This window comes from Carya illinoinensis, chromosome 7 (genome assembly GCF_018687715.1).
Source record: "Carya illinoinensis cultivar Pawnee chromosome 7, C.illinoinensisPawnee_v1, whole genome shotgun sequence".
Taxonomy (NCBI): domain Eukaryota; kingdom Viridiplantae; phylum Streptophyta; class Magnoliopsida; order Fagales; family Juglandaceae; genus Carya; species Carya illinoinensis.
The window spans coordinates 30,486,023-30,513,020 of NC_056758.1; the positions used below are offsets into that span (position 1 = coordinate 30,486,023).

Below are 26,998 nucleotides of genomic sequence, written 5' to 3' on the forward strand. Positions count from 1 at the left end.
ACCTCTGGACTTCATTGGCCCCCAAAATGTTTATATTTTAATTTAACCGTATTACATACTTTGGTTCATGTGATACGTGTCCGAACCGGGGTTATTATCGTCTTATGGTTTTTTGTTGTGTCGGTTTCTGTTTTCTCTTCTGGGAATTTTCCGGCCCAGTTGAAAACCCAAGCTCGAATTTGGTTTGAGGCCCAAGGCCCACAAGATTAGGAGCCCAGTTGTTTATGCCAACTCGCAAAGCAGAGCGCAAGTGCTTTGGTTCCGAAATAAAAAAAAATTCTATTTATCATCCAATTCCTAGAGATTACTTCCTTAGCCCCAACCCTCAATTGCTAAATCCAGAAGATTGAGTGTTTGAATTCCAATTCCTAGTTTCTGTTTTCAATTTTGGATTCCGTATTTGTTTTTCAATGGCGACGAGGAATCGTACCGTGATTTACAGAAAGCACAGAGACGCCGTGAAGAGCGTGCGAGCTCCGTTGTCTTCTTCGGCGTCCGGTTCGGGCGGTCCAGTTATCGAAATGGCTTCCCTTCTTAATTCTAATCGGTCTTCTTACGCTCCTCTTAGTACTGAAGATCCCGGTCCTTCAAGGTATGCCTCTCTTTACGTATTCTTCTTCTTTTGAACCTTTTGTTTTGGTTTCGTTTTTCATTTTCTTTATCTTCTCTGTCTGGTGGGAATGAACAGGATAGAAAAGTCGACTCTGTGTTTCTGATTGATTCTGTTGGTGTTTGAACGAAGATCAACTTGACTATATTCCACCAAAAAATACCTATAAAAAAAAAATTCCACCAAAAAATAATATTCTTTTTTATGATCTGTAGTGAAAATAACGCTGGATAGTTGTCTTAGTGTCAGTGAAGTGGATGTTCAGCTTGCCCTAGAGATATATGAGTGGCGGGGTGGTGTCCTTTATGTTCATTCTAATGAGTGCTCGACGGCTCTTGTTTGCAAGAAGTTTGAGGAGCTGCACAAATACTGAATTCTGGTTGGCTAAAACTTAGCGATATTCTGTGTTTTACTGTATTTTAATAAAGTATTCATGCCCTATGCATGTAAAGTTCATCCAAGTTGGAAAAGTTTAGAGTATAGCATATAACGGCGTAAATTATGACATATATTTTTCTTTTTTCGTAAGTAATAAGATCTTTCATTGATATAAAGATAGGCATAGCCCAAGTACACTAGAGGTATACAAAGGCGTACACCATTTAAGAACTAGAAACAGATCATAACCATTTGATGGAGGTTAAGTACCTTTCACTACGTAATTTTAAGAAAACAAAACAAGTTATTTTGGTTGAATGGTGGCTCCTTCTGGTCTGGAATTTGGAAAGGCATTGGCTGGAACGGTTGAGTTAAGGGAGAGTGGTGGGAGCTCCTAGAGTGTCTACCTCATCCACTCAAGGACTCTTATGCTTGCATGCTCAACGTCTGGTTTCCTAGTCTTTTTCATATTGTATGGTTTGTTTCTTCTCTCTCTCTCTCTCTCTCTCTCTCTCAACACATCTTCCTTTGTTCTTTTAGTTTCTGGATGTGTAACGGTATAGATTTGTGCATGTTATCTTATGGCCTCCCCATTCCCCTTTTGACTATTTGAGGTGCCTTCAACATGTTAGTCCATATGACATGAATCTGACTTGGACATTTTTCCTTGGAAAAGCCATATTCAAGTTCATAACACTCGAGTGTATGTTTTGAAAATTTGTAAATATTCCTGATTGTCAAACTCGTATCCTTGGTGCAGTAGGGATGCATTTACTGTGGGTCTACCGCCAGCTTGGGTGGATGATTCTGAAGAAGTGGCTGCAAATATACAACGTGCCCGGGTCAAAATGGCTGAGTTAACCAAGGCTCATGCCAAGGCTTTAATGCCCTCATTTGGAGATGGAAAAGAAGATCAACGTTTGATTGAGGCTCTTACTCTAGAGATTACAGACATATTGAGGAGGTCTGGAAAGAGATTGCAGAAACTTTCTTCCAGTGGGTCTGCTGAGGACTCAAATGTTAGGAAAAATGTACAGGTTGGTTTTTGATGGCCAGGGTCTCTCCCCTGAGAAAAAGTTCATATATTTTTTTCCTGTAACTTTGATTCCATGTTGTTTAAGATGTACTCTCTCTTTGGTTTCTGTTATTTCTTTAGTAAAATGTTGCTGGAATTATGTTTATTTGAAGTAAAAGTGTTTTTTATAGGTTTTTGATTGGTAAAAGTTGCTGCAAAAGTTAAGTAATATGTAACATTAATGGAACAGATTAATTTGATTTTTTCCAGTTATGATATTTAAAAAAATACTTTTTCATATGAGGGAATCATGTTTTGCTGCTGCAGTGTAATGCATTTGGTGTTGTGGTTTAATTCAAAACTTGTTTTTATTTTCAATCATTCACTTCAACGTGAACACATTTTTAACTGAGATTGTTCTCCTTATTTGGTTCCATTGTCTCCAATATGTATGCAATTTTTTAATCGCCCTATGTCTTAAGTATAAATCTCATATGGTCAAGTTGCCTATCCTTTTGCTAGTTTCAATAAAAATTTTACTCGGTTTCTTGGTGATATTTGGTGGTTTTTTCCCAATTGATTGACTCCTGAATATTCTTCTGACAGCGTTCTCTTGCAACAGACCTTCAGAACCTTTCCATGGACCTGCGAAGAAAACAGTCAACATATTTGAAACGTTTGCAGAAGCAGAAAGAGGTCTGTGTATTACAAACATGTTGTTTGTAAATCAAATATTTACCTTGCATGACAAATTTTAATCAACCTATTGAAAAATGTTCACTATGCTTAACAATCCTTGGCTGCTTGCTTGGAATTCATCCAAATTCTCTTCTTTTTTTGAGGCTGTGTGCTGTTGCTTGGTCTTTTGTGTAAACTTTATCTCTAGTTTTCAATTGACTATTTGATGCACAAAGTAGCACCAGAATTTGTTGCTGATTTTTCCTGTGTACTTGGGGTAGCACCCTCGTAGGTTCCCATCATTTTTTTTATTTATAAAAAGTTAAAAAATAAAAAGCAAAATGATTGCTCATGTTATTCTCTGGTAATTTTTATATTAGTTTTATACTTGGCTATTCATATTTGTGTTGCAGGGACCTGAGGGGGTTGATTTGGAAATGAACTTCAGTGGAAATAAATCCAGATTAGAAGACGACGAATTTGATGACATGGTATGTTGTTTCCCCTTTATCTAACTTTCTGTAGGATCTACTCTGATGGGAAATTTCTCCCTCTGAAATGAATCTTTTTAACATCCTTCCCTTCAAGATTAATTTCAATAGCATGGGTGTTTTTTTCTTCTTTTCTTCAACCCTTTTGAGTGGAAAATCCCTCTTTAGAATGAATCTGATGTTATGATAGAAAATTCTCTCAACACTTTTTGGTCATAGTTGAATTAAGTTGGGTCTGTTTGTAACCTGGTTTATGGTATGATGTGACTGAATCTGTTACTTGTTCCTGAGATTTACCCCTCTCTTATTTTCCTTTTACTATCGTTTGGGTGGATTAGGGTGGGGTTTAGATTAAACCAGTTTGTTTCTCTTTGATATTATGGTTGATTTTTCATGAATCCAGAGTTTGAATGAGCACCAAATGCATAAGCTGAAAAAGAGTGAGCAATTCACAGTCGAAAGAGAAAGAGAGATCAACCAGGTAAGTGAATGTGTGAATTTCCTTAAGGAAAACCTTCTTGTTCCTTTTGAAATTAAAAAGCTGTTCATTTATAGGTTATGCAATCAGTGAACGAGCTTGCTCAAATCATGAAGGACCTTTCAGTTCTTGTGATAGATCAGGTCAAAGCCACATCCCTTTTATTATATCATGGACAAACTTGGCAAAACAGGATGACTAATGAAGTCCATATCCTCTAGCAGGGCACAATTGTTGATCGGATAGACTACAATATTCAGACTGTTGCTGTATCGGTTGAGGAGGGTCTCAAACAGCTCCAGAAGGTTCCTCTCTCTCTCTCATAGAACATGGTTACTCGCTATTGACCTTACTTATCATTTTAGGAGTATATCTATTTAGAATGGTCATGTTGGGTATTTTGGAATTTCAGGCAGAAAGAACGCAGAAGAAAGGTGGAATGGTGAGATGTGCAACGGTGCTTGTTATCATGTGCTTTGTCTTGCTAGTCCTCCTCATACTCAAGGAAATACTCTTGTGATGATGATGATGATGATGATGATCTCTCCCGCCACATACAATGTTCTGTCACGTGTTGATAAGAGGGGGAAAAGACATGTAAACTGATTGCGAAGCTTGTGAAACAGCCAGAGTTACCTATCCTGAATCTCTTTGATTGTGAGAGAGAAATTCGAACAGATCGGAGCTTACTAACTTGTACACTGAGAAGTGGGTTGTGAGAGGGAGCTGAATTACACTTTCCAGAAGGCCTCTGGAATACAAATGTCGGGTGTAAAACTCCCCTCGTGAGGACATCTCTGTGCCAAATTCTTGATGCAAAGATTTCAAATGAATGAAAAGGCGAAAAAGCATATTCAAATTGCCTTCGGAAACAGATGCAACTCGGAAATCTTTACTTTAATTGATATGATTGATTGATTGGTCGCTGCTTTCTTTCGGAAACAGAGGCACGCTACGCATAGACAACTTCCAACTCGTATACCATTCACATTGGATTTCCTGTAAGTTTCTCTAATATTGGTTAAAAAACATACTTTTTAAATATTACTCATTTTTTAAAAATCTCGCTCATTGCTATAATTTATCTATTTTATTAAAATAATATTTCTCTATTACAATTATTTTCTTTAATTTCTATTTACATACTTAATTATAGTTATCTTTTTCCTTCTGTTTTCAACTATCACCTTCTACCTAATTTTATAAATACAAATAAGATTTTTTTTTTCTGGGTACAATTATAGTTTTTTATTATTACGGTATTAAAAATAATAACTTTTTTAAATATGTGCATTTTCTAATATGATGGTATTTGTAATAGATAAATAAAAATGAAGATTATAGTTTTGTCTAAGATGTAACGATAATATTTTTTATCTTTTGTTTGACGGTAACATGTTGATTCACATATAACAGTAATATTTTTTATCTTTTGTGTAATGATAACACATCTTTTCTGAGTTGCAATGATAATAATTTTTATCCTTTGTCCAATAGTAACACTTCTTGTCCACGTAAACAGTAATATTTTTAGTTATTCGTCTAATGGTAATATTTTTTGTCTCATATTTAACGGTAATAATTTTGAACTTTTTCCTATCTATCATATTTTTCAAATGGTAAAATTTTTGTATATAAATAAGAGGACTTTTGGTTTCATTCCCATCTTCAACAACCTAAATCTCATTTCATATAAAGAGAAATTTCATTTTGGTCTTATTTTCCATTGCATCTTAAATAACTCTTTTTTTTTTTTTTTTTTGGTAAATTGCTGCTTAACTTATCATCTCAAGATGAGTTGAAGATTATTCTTAATAATGATGACAGATCAATATCGACTCATCGTCGCAATTACCAACGTCATAGGTATATTCAACCCGATTATATTCCAGGCACGAAGAGCTATTTCACGACTATTTTACAGAAGAACCAGTATATCATTGGAATCTATTTCAAATGAGAATTTGTATGAGTCGTCCTTTGTTTCTTTGTATTCGACATGATATAGGTTTACGAGCCCCACTTCTTCTAAAAAAGAAATAATGTTGGAAGAGTTGGTCTATCTTTCTTGTAAATGATAACCGTTGTACTTAGAATGTATGCATATGGAGTAACTGTTGATTTTATGGATGAATACATATGGATTAGAGAAAGTACCACAATGGAGAGTCTTAAAAAATTTGTAACTACAATCGTAAATATTTTTTCTAATGAATATTTGTGATCCCCTAATTTCACTGATATTGCTCAATTGCTTCTTGTTGTTAAATAATGTGGATTCTCAAAAATGTTAGGAAGCATTGATTGCATGTATTGAAAGTAAAAAAATTGTCCCGATGTTTGAAAATGTATGTACTTCAGTCACTGTTGTGAACCAACTTTATATTAGAAATGGTTGCTTCATATAATCTTTGGATATAGAATGTATTTTTTATATTACCCAATTCGTATAACGATATTAATGTACTCGAAGAATATTTCCTTTTAACTGAACTTGTCCAAAGGCGTGCTCTTCCAGTAAATTACTCAATCAATGATAATGATTACATTATTAGATACTACATTGTCGATGGTATTTATCCAAAGTGGTCAATATTTGTGAAGACTATTCCATCTCCACAAATAAAGAAATATTTTTCAACAGCACATGAATCAACAAGAAAGGATGTAGACTATGCATTTGGGGATCCTTGAACAATGTTTCGTAATCATTCATGGACTTACTCGAATGTTCAAGTTTAGGAATCTAACAAATATAATGAAAATATGTGTTGTTCTATATAGCATAATCATTGAAAACGAATATGATGATAATCAAGGTCACGAGTTCGAGTATGATCAAGTTGATGATGATCTTCCTAAATTGTCATGCAATCCTACAACTGAACTTATGGAGTTCATTCACCGTCATTATGAAATTAGAAACACTTCGGCATATAATTAGCTCTAATCAGACCTAATTAAGCATCAATAGAAATTATATTCCCAAAAGTAAAATAGACGCAATCCACTATAATTTATTATGTTATTAGTAGTGACTAGATATACTTGCTTGTTCAAACTTCCATTCCTTAAAAAATGTTCTCTTGAAGAACATGCCAAGTAAAGCTTTAATATGTTCATTATATGTAATATTTTAAGCAGTTCTAATGTTTTGCTTATCATCTTCTATATATGTACAAAATCATTGTAAAGAACTTTAAACTTTCAGAATAAATACTAACAAAGTTACAATGTATAACATACAAACATCCAAGTTATTTAACAATAACAGCTAACCAATGATGCAAACTCAATGATTAATGCTGTCAAAATATACAAATTGGAGAATGCATCAATAACAAATAAATTATATAAAAAAAAGTACGTCATTGATTCTCAGCAATGTGTCTTGCCATGATTTCTCTTTGACGTTGTTGGAAATATGCACGTTATAGTCCAAGCAAGATAGTCAGATCAATTAGCATGATTCGCTCCTTTCTCTCCAATTGCTCTCTCATCCGCTTGTAATCGGGCGAATTCCAACCTCTTGGACTTCAACCTCAGTCATTCGTCCTCTTGCCTTATTTTATGTCTCTCCCTTTCTTGATCATATTGCATCTTCTTGGTCTTGAAATGAATTTTTTTTTTCTACTAAGTGCATGACTCCTCGATAAGAGTATATTTCATCTTACTCTATTGAACAATGTCCTCTGCTGGCATGCCTTGGGCTTTACATTTTGCTTTCTTAGCTTTCCTTTCCATTGGCCTCTCCAATTCAACGACATCATTTTTTAGAACATTCTCCACCTCAACATCATTTATTGAATCTACAAATGAAGTTGAGGTACGAGTTAGGGTCAGGGACATCGTCAACCTTCGCCTTTGGACCTTCCTTTGTGCAATGCTGAATCCATTTGGGTTGGTCCTTCAACAGGTACCAACAACACTTGAACTAAAAGGAGGTATTCTCCAGTGATTGGTACAGATCTTTGTTTTCTCAAACTTGCAATTAAAGAGCAAAACATAAAATAATTACCAAACAGAAATTGTATAAAAATAGATGATGTAAAAAGCTATTAGTATGGATAGTTATACATTGTCTTGCTCGGTCATGCCACTTTGATTTAACCCTTCGACTTGGGCCAATTTTGCACAAAATTTTTTGATCACCTTTTGAATGTCTGACCACTAATGTATTAAGGAGCCAACGCTCCGTTCAGTTGTACTTTGTTTATATTCACTAAGGTATTGACTAATTTTATCCTAAAGTTGGGCATGGTTTTGGTTCGTTCCATGGATGGCATCTACGTTGGTATTCAACCATACCGAGACAAATAACTTGTCTTTTTTTTGGGTGAAATTTGCACTCCTGACTGATTTTTTTATGGAGAAAAGCTCTATTTGGGGTGGGGGTAGAGACTTCAACCGTCACAGAAGATTGTTGAGTTTGACTAACATAACAGTGGTCAGCGTAGGACCTGCTGAGGAGGGTCATGAAGTACATATATCTAGAATTCATTTCTAACAAATTTTAGACACACAACAGTTGGTAGACATTTTATAAACTAAAGAATAATATAAATGTGATTCTGTTAACCGGCCCAGGAAATAAATGGTAACATATTGGAAGTGGCAACATCCTCAATTGGCTGCAACAATCAATTTCCAATAGTGATTGGCCATCTGGGTTACCCTGCCCTGAAATATGTGCTAAATTTTTTGTATCCCCACTCAACTTTGTCATCAGCATTACCAAGGGGGATAGACAAGGAAAATGAACTTAAAGAAAAAACTAATCCAACAAAGAAAACAAAACTAAATCACAACAGAATACAAAGAAGTACCAAAATAATGATACAAACAATACTGAGCAGCATGCCAAAATCAAACCAGAACTGCCAAAATAAAAAACTTTTAGGTATATGTCCATGAAAGATGTTTAGTATAGATATATCACATCAAAATAGGTGAAATAAGAAACTAATCCAAGCTCCAAACATCAATGAACATGCATGCATGCTAAATGAATAATAGACCATGTTAAAACAAAATTACAGACATTTTTAATACATCACATTAAAACAAAATACTAATAAATAAAAAAATAGCACACATGTTAAATGAATAAGAGTAACATCATCTGCTTTCCTAAAAAATACCATAATTTAAATTTACAGCATTTAACCTCAAATATTATCCAAGTATTTAAATTTTTTTCCATGAGACTCAGAATAGTTTTTTTTATTTACAGCCTGAGTAAGACATGAGCCCAAACTTGAATGGCCACAAAACCTTCAAACCCAGTTGCCTTTGTGAAAACTACCACAATAAAAAGGTGGCCATGAGGTTAGGATTACATATCGATCGAGCCCCATTGACAGCACTAGTGATTTTACACATCGAATAATAATTAGAACTATCATCACGACTTTATACTAGACATGCAGCCCCAACGAAAGCCCTAAATCAATGCCAAAAGCTGCAAAGGATAAAGGTAGAACTAAACATAAAGGAGAGAAGCAATAAACAACAATAACTAGGTAAATAAACAACACAATTCAGGTTTAGAATAGACCACAAATGACATTTGTAAACAACAAAATATCCAAGCTCAAAATATTGTCCAAAAATCACATGAACACATTTTTCAATATTCAAAATATCATAGTAATAGATTCCTCAAATGACAAGTTACAAAAACAGCTATCTTTCCATCACAGAATCAACACATAAGTGGCTAAAATCATAGTATAGTTTTCAATATCTTTGGTTCAAATCCAACTCAAACAATATAGAATAACAGTGGGTAAAATCACAGATAACTTAGAACAACAGAATCACCAAAATTGAATAAAACTACATTCAATTATGGAGGCACATCAATAGACTTCCATCCCTCACAGAATCAACATAGTTGGGGGCTCAATTCACAGCATAGGTTTGAATGACAATGGCTCAAATCCAATCCAACCAACAAAGAATGATAGTGGATAAAATCACATAACCACAAAAATTGAATAAAATTATATTCAATTACAGAGGTACAACAATAGACTTCTATCCCTCACAGAATCAACAAAGCTGGGGGCTTAATTCACAGCATAGGTTTGAATGACAATAGCTCAAATTCAATCCAAACGACAAAGCATGATAGTGGCTAAAGTCACAGGTAACTTAGAACAACAAAATGAACAAAATTGAATAAAAGTACATTTAATTACAAAGGCACAATAATAGACTTTCATCCCTCACAGAATAAACACTAGTGAGGGCTCAATTCACAGCAGACGTTTGAATCATAGTGGCTCAACTCCAATCCAATCAACATAGAATGACAGTGGCTAAAATCACAAAGAACAACAAGTGCACAAAAATTACAATAGCAACCAAAGCACAACAACTTTCAGAAAATCTCAAAGCCACATCTCAGAATCAAAGAAAATATACAAAGTATAAATCAAAGAAGCTCACCAAATGGATTTGCCCCACATTTTTATTTTCCTAATCTGTAACAAAATCTTAGTTGGTGAAACCCTAGAAAAGCTCACAAATAGAGAGATGCGAGATACCAAATCCAACCGTCAGTCCAAGGCTAGAGTTTTTCGATTTTCATCTCACAAAGATTCAATGTATACATTATGCAACGTAGAGATTCGAAACTGAAATTTATCTCAAATGAAAGCCATGGCAGAAACTGAAAGAACTTGAGAGTGTTTTATTCCATTTGTGCAAGAGAGAAGGTCAGAAACTTACATATAGAAGCCGATTGGAGTGCTTATTGTCGATTGTGGAAAACGGACGAAGAGAGGGCCTATACAAACAACAACGTCAATTGTGAGTTTCACGCGGGACCAATAGTTAGAAAGATTAAATGAAGAAGTTGGGGATGTATCGTGGTTCTTGATAGTTGGGGAACCACTATACCAACTCAAAATCTAATTTAGGGATCTGGATGGGAGGGGGAATTTCAGTTTCCCCCAAATTTTTTCTCTAAAATTTAGAGAACATGGACATTTAGGAAGCAGATGAGTGTGCTCTTACTAACTTAAATTGACAACTTTCGAACTATTTCCCAACATAATTGTTATTTTTTATTCCTGATTTTGCTATGTCCAATCGCATAAAATTTAAAATATATACATATATAAATAGCATTACTGATTTTCCTGCATTTAAAATCTCATAAAAATTTCTCCAAAGATTTTGAGTTATGATAATAATATTAATACTTGTTTGCCATTACATTCCTTTTGGACTTGCATGCCTTGCGACGTTATGTTTTCGTTAGGTTGTAAAAAGAGTTGTTATGGTTCATGGCAGAATAAAAATAGGGCTAAATCTATTGTCCTTCCACAAATTATCACCCCATTTTTTATCACTTCCTCCTAGGTTATTTTAGGGGAATATAAATAAAAAGATGGTTTTGACCCCACCGTGCCCAGTGGACAGAGATTCCTTCAATGTTTTTTTCCCACAATTTATACGTAGAAAAAAAAGACTCGCAAAATACTAATCAAAGAAACTTCCTATTAGATGTAGGAAGTTTCTTTTCAAGGTCCATATAAATCAAATTTCTCTCTTCCACTAATGAATGGAATGGTTTCTGTTACAAAAAATGTATGAGAATAAAGTTACAATTTGACCCCTCAGAGAAAAATGAAAGAAATGAGAAGGAATATACAATTTCTAGCTGATAAATTGTCTCGGGAAAAATGAGATGCATTAAAAGTAATCCTGTCCAGGAAACTACGGTATCTCTCCTCTTACCAGTAATCTCCACAAGAACATTTCCCGTTTTTGAAATGGTGAAATCTACTGGCATCTCGTACAATAATTTCTCGGTTTCTTATTTCCGATATATACTTTATTGCAACATGGCAATCACTGCATACACGCAAGTTCTTCATCACCCTTATTGGCACACCTGCGGGAGTGTTTATTAGAGCAAATGCAACTGCCAACTTCTCACTGTGATGCGCCAAGTTGTATTCTTTCTCCTCATTGTCCATGTCATGCAAAACAGCTGCTGTATCAGGCACATAACCACGCAACTTCATCTCTGCTGTTAGTTCTTTCAAATACAAATCAATCTCCGCTGATTTCGGATGGGTTTTGTCGCCAATGCAGAACTGGTGAACTGCATTCTTCACTTCCAGCCAACTTATACCTGGTTCCTTCTTCACCATCCTATCTCTCATGGCTTTCCTCACCTCAGAAACATCTTGCCACCTTTTAGCAGAAGCATGGATGTTTGAGAGTAGCACGTAAGGAGCTGAATCTTGAGGATAAAGCCTAATAACTTCCTCTGCAATCCTTTTTGCCGTGTCTGCTTTCTTGTGGATTTTGCAGGCAGATAGCAAAGTTTTCCATATGATTACATCAGCTTTTACAGGCATTGATCTAATCATGGCCTCTGCTTCCTCCAAACAGCCAGACCGACCAAGTAGGTCTACCATACATGTATAGTGTTCTAGTCTAGGCTCCACGGCATATTTTTGCACCATCTTGTCAAAGAACTCAATTCCTTTCTCTTTCAGACCACAGTGGCTACAAGCATAAAGCAAGCTCAAGAAAGTAACCTCATTTGCCTCTATCTCTTCCTGCTCCATGTATTCAAACAGCTCAATGGCTTCATCTCCTCGCCCATGGAAACCATAAGCAGCAATCATAGAACTCCACAACACAACATCCGTGTGTTCACATTCCAAGAAAGCCTTCAGGGAGTCTTCCAGACACCCACATCTTGAATACATGCTAATTAACGAACTAATCATAGCAACTACCGAACAAGCCCCAGCTTTGATTGCTTCAGCATGAATCTGCTGACCCTGTCCAAGTGTTGCCAGTTCTGAGCATGAGCTAAGGACGCTCACAAATGTGATCTTATCGGGTCTAAAACCTGCAATTTTCATCATGTTATACTGATCCAGCACTTCCTCGGGATACCCATTTTGAGCTTTCCCTGCAATAAGCGTATTCCAAGCAATCACATTGCGAATTGGCATCAACTTAATCACTTTTTCTCCTCCTTCCAAGCTTCCAGATTTCATATACATATGAGCCAAAGAGCTCCCAACAACCAAATTGAACTCAAATCCACATTTCACCACATAAGCATGAATCTGCCGCCCTGCATGCAAACCTCTCAACCCTGCACAGCTCCTGAGCACACTTCCCAGAGTGAACTCATCAGGCAAAAACCCCAACTGATGCATTTCTGAAAAGAAACTCAAACTCTGCTCATTAAACTCGAATTGGGTCAGACCCGCAATCATTGCATTCCATGTTGCGATGTTTCTATCAGGCATCTCATCAAACACCTTCTGGGCACTCTCCAGATCACCACTTTGCACATAGCCATTAATCAAAATGTTACAAGACATTATATTTCTCTTGTACATATGCTCAAACAGTGTCACAGCCGTTTGTAAATCCCCAATCTTGGAGTACATGTTAAGGAGGTGATTGGAAACAAACTTGTGCGAGTAACAACCAGATGTAATTATCATAGAATGGAGCTGTTTTCCTAACGAAATTGACTTTTGGGGTATGCATGCTTGGATGAGATTAGACAAGAGAGAAGGGTCTGAAAATATCTCTGATTTGTACCTCTCAAACGCTTCTTTTATGTGTCCTTTGAAACAGAGGTTGGCGTAATCTTGTTTGAACTCAGAGACGGATTCGCTAAGTTTATAGGCGGTTTTGGCGGCGTTTGTGGAGAAAAAACGTTTACTCGGGTCGTGTAGGGTGTTGAGTAAGGAAGAGAAACCGCGATGACAGGGGAAAAACTTGGCCATACATATGGGGTGGGGGAAAGATGAGCTCTTGGATATTTATCTTACTTCATGCATTGTGGGAAGCATTCCCATTACGACAATCTCCCTTTCATGTAATCTCCTCCGCACCCAACCATCTCGCCCTCGTCGTTACTCTCATAGGCAAAATTTTTGAAGAGGGCCCTCTTACCCCCAGAGTAGAGAAATCGAATCCCTACCCTAAAAGGAAAGACCACGCAGTGCCATTCGGCCCAGACGCCATGGCCTGTCTTTAATTTAATTTAATTTAGACCTTCGCTTATTGGACTAATTAGCTCGTGACAGCGCTGCAATAACTCGCCTCTAACCAAAGCAGGACTACGGAACAGAGGTGGAAATTTTGCAGCACAGATTAATGACTTGAATTTAGAGTCAGCAATTCCTCCCGATTAGTCAACCTTAGGATGACAGGATGGCCACATGCAATCTGCAAATCCTGCTAGTGCAATATAGGTCCTGAGCGTCTAATCATGGTCTGCTTTGTGTTTGGTTCCCCACACATAAATCCATTGTGTTGTGCATTAGATAGAACAGACGGTCTCAAAATCGGTTCCCCTCACAAAGAGTTATATGCAAACTTGTGTCAACATAGTCCTACGTTTTATAGTGCAGCAGGTTTACATAGTTCCGACCCAAATAAACCTTATATAGGCTGGAGTGTAGCTTTTCGAAAAGTGTTATGGTGCCTTTTGGTTTTTCTAGTCATTGGATCGATTTGGTTATGACATGTGTCTCTTCCCCTTATATTTCTATCATGATGCATGATATTTTTTTCGTGGTACGAGGCAGAGAGATCCGCTATCTCTGTTTTGCTTATTTAAGTGAACAAGTACGTGGTCAAATGTTAAATGAAGCCGTTAGTGATGGTAGAAATGAGAGTTTTGTGGAGTCTCGTGACTGGGCTTATGCCTTGTATCTTGTGACCAGCCAAAGGTTCAGATTCATAGATGGACCAAACCTCCTTTAGGGGATCTGAAACTCAATGTTTCTCTAGGCAACCCAGGTACGAGGGGGGATTCTGCTGGATCTTATTTGGCTGGCTTCTCATCTCATTTTGGCTGGGGATCCAATAGAAAGTTTGAACTTAAAGCTGTTTCAGATGGATTGGAGCTTTGCATTAAGATTAAACGCTTTTTATGTGGAAGTGGAGTCTGATTCCCCATTTGTTACTGGTTATGGTATGATGCATTGGAATATTTTTGTTATTTGGGATGAGTTACTTGTTCTCAAAGTGAGTCTATCTATGAAGTTTAGCCATGTTTACCAAGTGGTTAACTCGATAACAGATTGCCCGACTAAGGATGGTGCCGATGGTATTTCTAAAGCATATATTCTATTCGGAGGAACTTTTTTCCATGACATGCTTGATTGTGCAGTTAGTAGTGGCTTTAATGAAAATGCATTCATTACTGTAAATAATTTTGGCCTTTTATTGTTTCATAGTGAATACAGTTTTGCTTGTAGTTTTGTACTGTGGTTTCTGCTCTCACTCCATTACCTACCAACTGAAGTAAAACATGTTTCATATCAGGGGCATTCTTTTATCTTATTTATGCTCTGATACCGATTATAGCTAGCCATTCAGCAAAGATATGCAATGGTCCATCTCAAGTTTCAAATGAAGTTTTACTAGATTTACCATGTTTTCCTAATCCTTCGGTTCTTACAAAAGCCTAATGATAACAGACACTTTTTGACCAGAGATTGGACCCAGGACAGGAAACTTGCGGCATTTCTACCTGCAAATTTCCACTCCAGCCTAACAATCTTACTTATGTAGTTCCATTGGCAAAACCCTTAACAAAGTCTTCCCAAGTGTATATATATATATATATATATATATTTTATATAATTAAAATTTCCCCCCAGATTATTAAAAATAAAAAAATTGTCCACCTAGTATTCAGACCTCTAAAACTTTTACTGAAATTATCCCAAATTCTAATACTTACCTAGTTCCACTCTAATTCTTTACTTCACTTACACCCAAATTTTCAACTTATCAATAAATCTCGAAATCGAGTTTGAAAAATCTACTGCTGCAACCTGTAGTGCTGTAAATGAGACCTCAAACAGAACATAGAACACCCAAATCTACTACGTTGGACTCAAAATTCCATATTTTTCCTTCTCCACGCAAACATTTCATTTAGAAGATTGGCAGTCTGGCTCTTCGTTCTCTATTACATTGGGTCCGATTCATCCGATATTGAAAATTTAGAACTCTGAAGCTGACACAAACTTGATGTGCCCAAAAACGAAAAAAGACATAAACTTGGTGCCAAAAAAACTAGAAATTTTTACGAGAGTAGGAGATCTATGGAGGTACAACCCCAATCCAATGCAGAGAACGTTAGCGGGGAGCCTCCTTTATAGGTTATTCAACAACAACTATCCCCACTCGAGAACTATCATCTATCTCTCTCTCGTTGTATCTAAATTGTTAATAATTTCACTTCAGAGATGATAATAGATGAATTTTATTTCATGAAAAATTGTCATCGAAGTTAATTTGAAAGAGAAATCCTGATTTAATAATTCATTTTCTTTTCTTTTTATAATGGTCTCTAGCAAACCACGGAAATCTTAAGAAAAATTATCTTATAAGATGATTTATAGACATGTATTTTTTGTATACAATTTTATGACGTATGATTATTATTTTTTATATAGTCAAGTGCAAAAAACACATTATTTATATTCACACATACCACACACTTTACCAATCACCCCCTCAAACACCAAATCCAAGTTCTGCCCCGGGAATTCGTTCCCAATCATCTAATTATGAACGATTTTTTTAAACTCGCCAACAAAGATATTGATCAAACTTTGTCCTGTCCATTGTCTTGGGGCAACTGGTATTAGTTTCTGTACTTGGGTGGTTTTATTAAGTTTGAAGAATCATCTTCGCTGAATCCAAATGGCAGAACGAGGACACGCTAAGAAGATAAGATTCTTCTGCTTCGAGACAAAAGCATTAAACCATTATCGATCCATCTTATTCTAAAACGTTTATCAATGAGAAAAATGCCAACACTAACTGTCTTTTCAAATGAATGCTAACTTCGGTTCTTCATGGCAGATTTCACAGGCCGCTCCATGCTGCATTTTAATCCAGATATTGCTATTATGCTCAATTTAGCATGTATTTTGCACATGCCGTATGTCAGCAGTCGTTTTCACATCATTATTAGGATCCATGGACTCAAATTCCTACAGAAAATGCAGTCTGCTATACGTATCCAAGGATGGACGATACAATCAAACACTTAGAACTTGGCATATAATAAATGTTGTATGTTTGAAGAAATAAATTTGTGCAGCTCGCCTGTGGTATGAACTCTCTCTTTAAAGTCCAGACTTACATATTGTTAAGTAGAGTTTTCAGATGGTCCCCCTGATCACCATCATGATATGTGACATTGTTGTAACGGAGCAAGATTAGCAAGGAGATGCATCATGCAAGTGTCTCTTGTTCAACTTTGACAAACGAGCATCTCTAAGGCCCACGTGCTTGATGTTTATTTCCAATCTTTATAATTTTGGTTGTATCCATCCCAATTATCACTTCTGCATTAATTTCTGGCCTCGTTTAGCAAACGTGTGGATGTCAATTGAATGGTATTTGATGCTAATACCAAGCTTGGGGAGTTTTGATAGAGTTCTATGATGCTAGTTCTGCATAACTAATCACATTGCTTGGCTAGCACCAGGAAGAACTTTAAGGGCTTTCAAATTTGCACCTAACTGATATCCTGTCTTAGTATCTCAGGTCAGCTACCCTACCTCTCATTACATCCGTCGTCCAGAGCTGGTACGGTTGCAGAATACAAGGTCTACAGCAGCCAAATGCTGCCTATGGCCTTCAACTACAGTAATTTGCATGCCTAATTAATCAGCATTGGAATCTATTAAGTCGAATGGGTCCAAGTTCATAGCACATTCTATTAAGTATATTTCAGGTATGTTTGGTCCGAGCCACATGAGTTTTGGGTTACAGATAGGTACATTTAAGTCCCACAGAAAAGGAGCAGAAGCAGAGATCTGCCCTTGGATTTTCTGGTTAGGCAAGCATCCTTTCTAATGTAGGACACCCCTAATAAGTTAAAAATACATGCATTTTAGGGAGAGATTTATTGTGGTGGACCAAAAGACTGCTAATGGTCCCTCAGCCTCAACCTCAGATTAATTCACCGGCAGATTTCTAGCTGTAAAGGCTCCCATGGCCGCAGACTCTTTTCGGCCTATATGTGTGCTTTGCCTTTCTTTTTCGTCATTTTGTTCCTTTCCTTTCCTTCGCATTCTACAACAACTTGTAGATGTTTTTTGGACCCAGAAAGCTCAAATGGGGAATGGATATTAGCAACTCTGCAGGAGCCCCACCTTGACGTTTCTCAGGTTAATTAACACCATGATTTCATTACAGACATTGTATGCTAGGTGAAAATCGCAGTAAATCTCTGCCTCACGTTTTGACATTCTATGGGATTAAATATATATATATATATATATTATATTTTACATACCGTTAAGAATATAATACAAATAATTAAAAACACTCCACATGATCCACCATTTTCTACGAGGCTCGGGACGTCAACACCTCAGCATTCCTTCTTAATTTTAATCTTATTCTATTTTTCAACTCTGGTTATAACCTGTTCCATGAGTTTGTTTAAACATAAGCTTTTTCTTAATTTCTAATTGTAATAAAATAGATACAAAAGGAAAACAAAATGTTATCGAGAAAAGAAAAAAAATAACAAGTATTACAAATCTTTAAAATTAATATTATTTGACATGTTCTTTCAAATTATTTTATAATAGCAGATGACGTGACTACTGAAACTCCTAATAATTTTTTTTTTTTGGCATTTTATAATGCAATGAGTCGTTTTGTTTATTATCAATTTGTTACCATCAACAAAGACTTCTTTTAAAAAAAAAATGCAAATCACATTTGAACGAAGCCCGAGTCAATTCCATCCACATGAATAACCTACTCTCTCCTACCCAAAACAAATACATATACGTATCAATTTGAGAGGCGGGGAAAAGAATCTAATCTCCTTCACTCTTTCTCGTGCATATTAACCACTCCATTCTTCCATTTACAAACCCATTTTTTGTGACACCAACACGTACATTAATGCAAAATGCTAATGAGCTTCAGGTTATTTCGGTGTTCGGACCATGAAACGGAAACGCTTGACTGGCTGTCTGTCGGCCTCGAGTTCAAATGCCCATTTCCGTCTTCTAGAAGTAGAACCATCTTCATCTCTGATGTATGCAATCAGCCATACCAGAAACGATTAAGAATAAAACAACAAACTGCATCAGCACACATGATTAGAATAATTGTGACACCAAATCTTTCAATGTCAGATTTGATCTTTTTCATTATTTCACCACCCAAATAGTGTAGGTCCCCTCCCTTCCCCCTACCCAAAGCTTCGGCTGCAAAGTCCCAATCATTTTTACTTATTCAAATGGTGCAAGCAACCCAGAAACAAACAATTCACAATATATTAAGACTAAACTAAATAAAGCCACCACATATTTTAAGCTAAACTCAATAAAAGATTAATACAGAAACAATCTGAGGATAGAGCGGACGGACTGACCACATGTAAACCACTGATTCTACGAGACCCAGGCCCACGATCCACGTGGTATGCCAGGTCAAAAGGAATCCGTCCCCATCCCTTTCTCCCCCATTCTGGACACTTCCTACGCAACAGTGACATCTGGATCCCTCACCGATGCAGCTGATTAGCTTCTTCTTTTTCTTTTTTTTTTCAACTTCAACCCTCTTAACTTTATCAACAATTATTGGATAATCTTTTTGGATTATCACTTTATGCTCTTTATAAATTATAATTACCAATATTAAATAGAACATGCGATACCTATCCAAATTGCCAAAAAAGTGAGGGAATAAAGGATTGCCAGCGAAGTGAGCAAAGGGGCACAGCTGGTACTGGGACGATAGCTCACAAGTATTCCGTCCCCGCTGCCACCGAAGCGCACATGGTCCGCTCCTCTCCTCATACAGCTCGTTGCCATTAGAGCCTTTAAGAATATATACATGTACATATATATGTCCTTCACGTGCCTATTTTGCCCTATTTTAGCATATACCCTGCTGCCACCGCCCAAGGACACAGTCTGGAACAACTTGAACAAGGAAACGGGCAACTTCAAAAGAACAATCATAGTTACATTCCCTCTTATCAACGTTTACATAATTGTTCTCTCTTTTTTTTTTCCCCCTCCTCCAGCTTAACATTTTCTTCCTTACCAATCAAAATTGGGGGAAAAAAAAAGAGCAAAAATAATAGGCTGCAGCCCTGGGGCCACACGTATTGAAAAGGGTACCCACGCACTAAAAATTGGCTACCGTAGTTTTTGAACGTGTTCAATGCCCATCCGGAACCCCAACCAGTAGGCTACAACGTACTTGTAATGAAAGGGAAGACAGGCTCAGCGAATGCGCCTACAAAGAGGGAATTCCAAGGAACAATACAGCCACCAGCCGGAGACGCTCTTTTAATAACAACTCGTTTTCCGATTAGGGGGTGCAGTAATTTAATGAATATTAAAAGTGCAATTGGGTCATTTTTGTCTGTCCACTACCACGTGTAATGTCAGCCTCCACTGCAGGACAGCTTTTCATCGATTTCTTTGGCACGGTCTCTTGTTTGGGCCTGTAAAGGCTGTAATCAACTGAGTCTATAAGAATTAAACAACTACAACCATAAATAAATCAAATCCGATTCTATTATAGATATTATACAATAACAAATTCAACATTTTTTTTTTCTTTTTCGCTTTTATTTTTAGAGGCAGGAGTGATAGAATAGAATACAAATCGCCTGATAAATGAGTTAATAATTATAATAAAGGAAAACCGAAGAAGAAGAAGAAAATCCGAACACTAGAGTTGACAGTGAAAATAAACACAAAATAATGAGATTTGAAAAAAACAGTCCTGGAGGGAATTTACCGGTGAGAATCCCACCTCGTGTTTTTTTTTTCAGTGGGAGAGCCCGTACAGGTCGTAGGGTGCCCATAGAGCGTCGAGTGGGCATGGTTGCTTGGAGTCCAGCCTGAGCCAGGGCTTACCGCTACCTGACCAATGCAGCAGGCTAACCGGACCTGGGTGGAGGTCACGACAGCTGCCCCTCACGTTGTCGCCACCTAAGCCGTGCTGGTTCCACCGGTGCTCTATGGGCGCCACGTGTCCAGCGAATACAAGCAGGAACGGCGGCAGGGACCCGAGCTCGTAGATCCGCTCGCTCTTCTGGATCTCCATCCACCTCTCAATCCTCCTCGTGTACCCGACCCGCCTCCACTTGGCCAGATCTATGACCATCACGCCGGTGTTAAAGTAACACGGCTTCCTTCCATAAAAAACCCCGTTAAACCGCCGTTCCGACCAGAACCCCGCCGTGAAATACTTGCTGAAATTCGCGTGGCAGTACTCCGGGGCTCCGATTGTTCTGGAACCCAAACTCGTCGTCCATAGCTTGGAGATATCGTCGACAACGACTAGATCAGAGTCCAGGTATATCACTCTCCGCACGCAGGGCTCGAGTAGATCCGCCAAGTAATTCCTCGCGTAATTCAGCGGCTGCTCGAGGGCTTGCCTCACCGAGGTCGAGATTAGGCCCCTTACAATCTCCGGATCGAAGTAATACACCTTGAACTTCAAGTGAGGGAAAGTGGATCTCACCAAGGTTTCAAGATTCGTCTCCGAGACCAGGAAGTGGAAGAAGATACTCTCCGGGCACAGCGAGTGCTGTAGAATCGAATGGACAGCGGCGATTGAGCCGCGGAGGTACTCGACGTCGAGTGTAATCGCCACATGAACCAAATTGGGATCGCAGACGCTGGTTTCGCCGGAGCTTTCCGAAATAACAGAGCCACATTCATCGGCATTGCGAAATGCGGAGGCTTTTCGGAATGAAAACCGGCTTAGGTTATCGGATGGCGACACCTGAACCGGCAAAGGGAGGTAGCTGTCAAGGTGGGAAGACCGGATGGCTTCCGCGGGAGGGAAGGACTGCAGAGAAGGAGAGAGGACGATCATGACCATTGCGGCGGAGAAGAAGCCAGAAAACCTCATAATCCAGAGCATCTTCACCGTGTAAATCCCTCTACGCTTCTTCTTCTTGGACTCCAAATCGAACCGATCGTCTAGAATCGAGGATAGGAACGCTAGGGTTCCTTTAAGGTCAGCCAGAGTTTGATCTATCCAAAACGGGAGATTTACAAATATGCAGCGAGAGGGAGAGAAGGAAAAAGCTCCTCGATTCGATTTCTGCTCCTTCGCCAATCAATCGAAGCAAGGTTGCCGTGGGAAAGAAGCGAACGCACCAGGGAGAGAAATTAGAAAAATGAAGAAGGAGAATCCTCCATGAACCGAACCAGTGCGCTCTGCCACAATGCGCCGCCAGCAGTCTCTACTCACCCCTCTTCTCCTCCCTGACACTGTCTCCTCCTCCTCTCCTCTTTGTGAAAGGTGAACGAGGCGGCAGCTGTACAAGCAGAGAGGCAGAGAGACTGAGAGAGAGAGAGAGAGAGGAGCTTTCTTTTCCGGCTTTTGTTTGCGTTTTCACCATAGAAATCCCCGGCCTAACGCGAATTATAAAAAAACTTCAAGGCTATCTAGGATAAATATATATTCACTTAATGTAATAATTTACATGTATTAATTGTATTTCATGGTGACAGAGGCAGAGCCTTGTAGGGGGAAAGTAACAGACCAGCTGTCCTTGTCTTCTATCAGAATGACGATTGCATCCCCGGCATCAATCTCACTGCACTTGGAAGGTTGTACACGTCACTCATTCCCTAGTTTCGGTCTGGGCTGTGGGTTGCCCTTTTACTGGCCCGGTCAATCCCGGTTTGGTTGAGTCGGACATGATCCGGGATCAAGACCCACCCCCCCAACTGGGTTGATGCCCCATTTTGTTGGCCCTTGAGACAAAGGGTGAGAGAGAGAGAAATATCTCTCTATCATCATGTAAAGCTTAGCAAGAAGAGTTTTGAAGCTGAGAGGCTTCGGCCATCCCATGATTGTTTTACACCTAAAAAGATAAAATGATAATAATGCACACACATCCCTTGTGAACTGAACTTGTTCTTGCTTTTGGCTTTTTGGGGGAAATTATGAACATAGTAAGAGTATGCTTATGGCTTTCATCTTTGTGGTGGGTGTGTGATAATGATTTTTGGGGTTTTTTTTTTTCCTTTTTTTTTTAAGATTTGATCAATATGTTGGAATTTTTTGAAAAAAACATATATTTAGATAATATCTATATCAAGCCTATGTAGTAGTATTTTGAATTTCTGATAAGATAAAATGTCATTTTCAGTTTAATTTCGTTGAAAAGTATAACCGATTATTTTATTTTATTTTACTTCATTTCTTTGATTTCTGAAATGATCATAACCTGATTATAGATGCTGCGCTACCAATAATTTCAAGCTACTTAAAAGGAGATATCTTGGAAACAATTGTATTTAAAGTTGATACTATCGTTTTGTATTTAAAGTTGTTTGTCTCATTTTTCTAATATGGAGTTTTTTGTTTTTCCAATTTTGAAAATTATGTAGGTAAACTGCTGTCTATTATTTTTCTCTCCCACTTTCTTAGAAAAAAATATTATTTTTCGTTGTTTTAATTATCTACAATTCATCATCTTTTAATATAGTCTTGGAATGATCTATTTACACTATATTAAAGGTGGTGACTCAATGATCATCGAGTTATTTTTCAGTATTTTCACAAATACCAAATTCTGTATTCAAATATGAATGTAGATTCATCTTAAATTGTTGGTATTAGCTGCCTAAAGATTCATTGAATTCTATAATAAGATTAAGGTCTAAGTTATAGCTCAATCCTAAATTCAGAGAGCGTTTGTCGTTTATATATCTCCTATCCAATTCCCAAATGATAGTGTTGTTATAATGACATACTCACACTAGAGTTATCCCAATTGACTCTTAACTTTTAGAAATATATATATATATATATATATATAGAAAAGCTCGTTGCAAATGGTCTAATGGCACAAGATCCACGTTTCCAAAATAAAAGTTAAGGATTCGACCCTCCTCTACCAATATATAAATAAATAAAAACACCTTTAGGTGGAAATCACTCCAACAAAGAGATCTAAATATTTTCAAAGATGTAGTTTATTTAAAAGTTACGTATCTATTGTACTTATTAATAAATACATACTTAAAAGAGTATGTGATTATCTAAAAAAAAAAAAAAAGACAGATCTTCCACCAAATAGAATGATCACAAAAACTTAATGGCACACCTCACCATGTTCTTTCATGTATACATTATTATTTTTGTTCAGCCAAATTTGGCGTAAAGGTTCATAAACAGCAAGGATTCCTCTCTAATTTTGCTGTAAATCTATTAAATTATGGATAAGTTCCCAAGACAATACGTGACCCCCAAAACACTGATATTTTTCCCTTTTAAATCACTCAACCTATAATATCACAATTTAGTTGTTGGGGTTTTTTTTTTTTTTCCTTATCAGAATTTAATAAATATGTACTGTTTAAAAAATAGGTATATAATTTTTCAGTAGGAAAATGCTACTCTTTCTGATAGGGGCGAGCTCCTGTTGGAGACTACTGTTATGATTTTTTATTTTTATTTTTATTTAATAATGTTATAAATTTAAAAAAAAAATATTTACAAATGTTAAAAAAATGCATGTGACCAAAAGTTTTAAAAAAAAGAGAAAAAAAAACCATAAAATACATTAGCAGGATCGGGGGTTCTGAGTGGTGGCTGTAGAGCCACCCTTTTTAATATTCAACAAATATGTAAATAACAGTAATATTAGATATTATCGTAATTATATAAATGTCGTTATTTTTTTAAAAATGAATCTAATATTAAAAAATTAATTTTTTTAATACAATTACCATATTTATCTTTCTTTCTTTTTAATAAAAATAACACACCAGACTAAAATATTGTTTTTCTATAAATAATTGGTCGTATCCTTGAAAGATCTTATGTCTAATACAGCCCTGACCAAAACAAAACGGTACAACGGCGTGTCGTCCTGGAACTGCATTATTTTGGTCACCCGACATGGAGCAAATTGAAAATTAAACGAAAACAGCAAACGAAACATATCTAATTCATCTGCACGCAGTTACTAAATTAAGCAAAAACAAAAAAAAAAAATGACAACTAAAGAGGAGGTGAGCTGGTGAGTTCCAATTATTATTGAATTGACAATTCTATCCCGACCGTTTCCTCGGAATCCGTGGACCCCATCCGTTCCATGTTCTGTCGTTTAGCGATGAAATTAAGCATATAATCTTAAAAAAGTTTACACGAAATACGAGGCCTCTGAGAGTAAAAATCGAGTGAGCTACAGCAGAAAATACCAGAGAAGGCAGCCAGTGGGGTGCGTGCTTCAGAGTCAGAGTGGTGGTGGAGACCATCTATTGAAGGTCAAGCCAGTGGTCTTGTGCCATATGGACAGATATTATTTTGGCCTGTACCGGTGATGTCAAATCTCCATCGAAGGGAGGTTGCTGGCGAGGGCGTACGGTGCTCCTGCGCAAATCCCAGCTGTGGCCGCTTTAAGCCTTTTTATGATTTCTGATTTTTAAATAAAAATAAAAATAAATACAAGGCTATTTTATTATTATTATTATTTTTTATAGACTCATTGCTTAGTGCAGCGTGTTACTTGTTTGGTACCATCGAAAGTCCGTACACATCTTACCCTTTACCCTCCACAGCCTGGCCTCCACCATCATTTCATCGAACTGCATCAACAAATAAAAACACTTCTTCCTCTCAGATCGCCCAGCTATACATCGCTTGTGAGCAGTGCAGACGGTCCCGAGAAGAGCAAACAAGTTTTTTTTTTTTTTTGAAAACATCTTAAATATTTTTTATATAAAAAAAAAAATTCACAACCTTAATAAAAAATATTTTTTTAATCGCAAAATTAAAAAATAAAAATTATCAAGATCCAACTGTTGCTTGTCCATCTTCACGAGTAAGCTCGTAACAGAGGTTCTGCAACCTTTTTTTCATATAATTTTATTTATAAAATAATAATATATTTGTAACTACTAGGCTGTCGACTCGTATTTGCGAATTTCATGACGTGTTAAATTATAAATATTTGATTATTTGAGCACGTTCAGTTAAGATAAATGTGTTAGATTTTCAAATCTCAAATGATTCATTTAAATAATGAGTAGTATTATATTACATATTTTGATTCGTTTAATAATTAAATAAAAATTAATTAACATAATATGATTTATTTGATGTAAATATCCTTGCTTGGTTAATCAAAATTAAAAATTTTATCTCATCTCAATTTATCATTATACATTTTTCAAATTCCTATACAAAATATAATAAACAATCTAACTTTTTCAAATTCTAATACAAAATTAATATTTAAAAATTATATTATAATAATATTTTATTAATTACTATTTAAAATATCTCATCTCATCTCATCTGTGTAACCAAACGGGGCATTAAATGTGTCGAAATAAGTCGTATAATTATTTTGACCCAATAAATATAATTTTACATAAAAATTAAAAATATATATTTATTAGTAATCAAGATGTCTAAAAAAATAAGATTACTTACTAACAAAAAATCAATATTTTTCAGATTTTAATCAATAATAAAATTAATATTACAAACCTAACAATAACAAATATGAATATAGGTTCAGGAATTACAAATCCAACAATAAAAATATAAGTATATTGAAAAATACTAATATTACAACCCATCAGTAATAGAATTGTAATTTTGAAATAAAATTTAAATGGGTTGATCTGTTTATTTAACATGTTTTAACAGGTTAATCCGTTTCGACTTAAATCCATTTCTATCAAATCTAAACTTGCTAATTTGTATTGTATTTGTGTTAAATTTACAGATGATATCACATATTGCCACTCTTAATATGTATTATATAACTTATTGGATAGTAATAGTCCCACCGCTACTAACTCTAGTTTGGAGTTTTTTTATTTTTTATTTTATTTTATTTTTACTTCATGATTAAAAAAGTATTTTTTTAATGTTATTGTGAATTTAAAAAAATATATATTTAAAAGTGTTAAAAAATATATGTAAAAAAATTAAAATAAATATAAAAATTAACTAAGGGTAGCTCTCAGCTTTCAAGCAGTGGCACTACAGCCACCCTAACTTATTTTATTAAAATAATTTTCAATTAGAGCAAAGAAATATTAAAAAAAAAAAAAGTTTGTCTTTTTATATTTACACTTCTGTTATATAATAATGAACGCATAAATGTTTCTTTTAATTTGGAAAATTAGAAGTAGAGCAAACATAAATAAGATAGAAAGATGTTACCTTTTAATTTATAAGTCGAGTTGCGTATTAGTCGGTGAAATGATAATACTAATGGAATACCCAAGGGTTAGAAGTGTATAAAGGAATACCCAAAATAATTGTCCATAAAATTTATATATACATATATAGCC

General features: G+C 36.2%; 3 protein-coding genes and 1 long non-coding RNA gene across 10 annotated transcripts; 1 reads left to right on the forward strand and 3 right to left on the reverse strand.

Annotated features, from left to right (window-relative positions):
* Positions 1–251: 251 nt before the first annotated feature.
* Positions 252–4,524, forward strand: LOC122315227 (syntaxin-41-like). 2 transcript variants are annotated; one of them, XM_043131036.1, is made up of 8 exons: positions 252–592; positions 1,752–2,025; positions 2,610–2,699; positions 3,095–3,172; positions 3,576–3,653; positions 3,728–3,793; positions 3,875–3,955; positions 4,063–4,524. In XM_043131036.1, the coding sequence occupies exons 1-8, from the start codon at positions 411–413 to the stop codon at positions 4,168–4,170; spliced, it is 957 nt and encodes a 318-aa protein (XP_042986970.1). In that variant the 5' UTR covers positions 252–410; the 3' UTR covers positions 4,171–4,524. The 2 variants fall into 2 exon arrangements, with proteins under 2 accessions (XP_042986970.1, XP_042986969.1); XM_043131035.1 differs by having other exon boundaries at positions 254–592; positions 1,749–2,025.
* A 2,313-nt stretch (positions 4,525–6,837) lies between these two features.
* LOC122316445 lies at positions 6,838–10,979 on the reverse strand. Its single transcript, XR_006244255.1, has 2 exons — positions 10,386–10,979; positions 6,838–9,111 (listed from the first exon to the last, which is right to left on the reverse strand). It is a non-coding gene; the product is annotated as an uncharacterized LOC122316445 (long non-coding RNA).
* A 215-nt stretch (positions 10,980–11,194) lies between these two features.
* On the reverse strand, positions 11,195–14,027 carry LOC122315505 (pentatricopeptide repeat-containing protein At2g41080). Its single transcript, XM_043131438.1, has one exon. It carries the CDS (start codon positions 13,427–13,429, stop codon positions 11,396–11,398), a length of 2,034 nt encoding a protein of 677 aa, XP_042987372.1. The 5' UTR covers positions 13,430–14,027; the 3' UTR covers positions 11,195–11,395.
* A 4,382-nt stretch (positions 14,028–18,409) lies between these two features.
* Positions 18,410–22,132, reverse strand: LOC122315506 (probable galacturonosyltransferase-like 7). 6 transcript variants are annotated; one of them, XM_043131444.1, is made up of 2 exons: positions 20,472–22,132; positions 18,410–18,730 (listed from the first exon to the last, which is right to left on the reverse strand). In XM_043131444.1, the coding sequence occupies exon 1, from the start codon at positions 21,588–21,590 to the stop codon at positions 20,487–20,489; it is 1,104 nt and encodes a 367-aa protein (XP_042987378.1). In that variant the 5' UTR covers positions 21,591–22,132; the 3' UTR covers positions 18,410–18,730; positions 20,472–20,486. The 6 variants fall into 6 exon arrangements, with proteins under 6 accessions (XP_042987378.1, XP_042987376.1, XP_042987377.1 ...); XM_043131442.1 differs by having other exon boundaries at positions 20,457–22,132; XM_043131443.1 differs by lacking the exon at positions 18,410–18,730 and adding an exon at positions 19,650–20,157.
* Between the last annotated feature and the right edge of the window lie 4,866 nt (positions 22,133–26,998).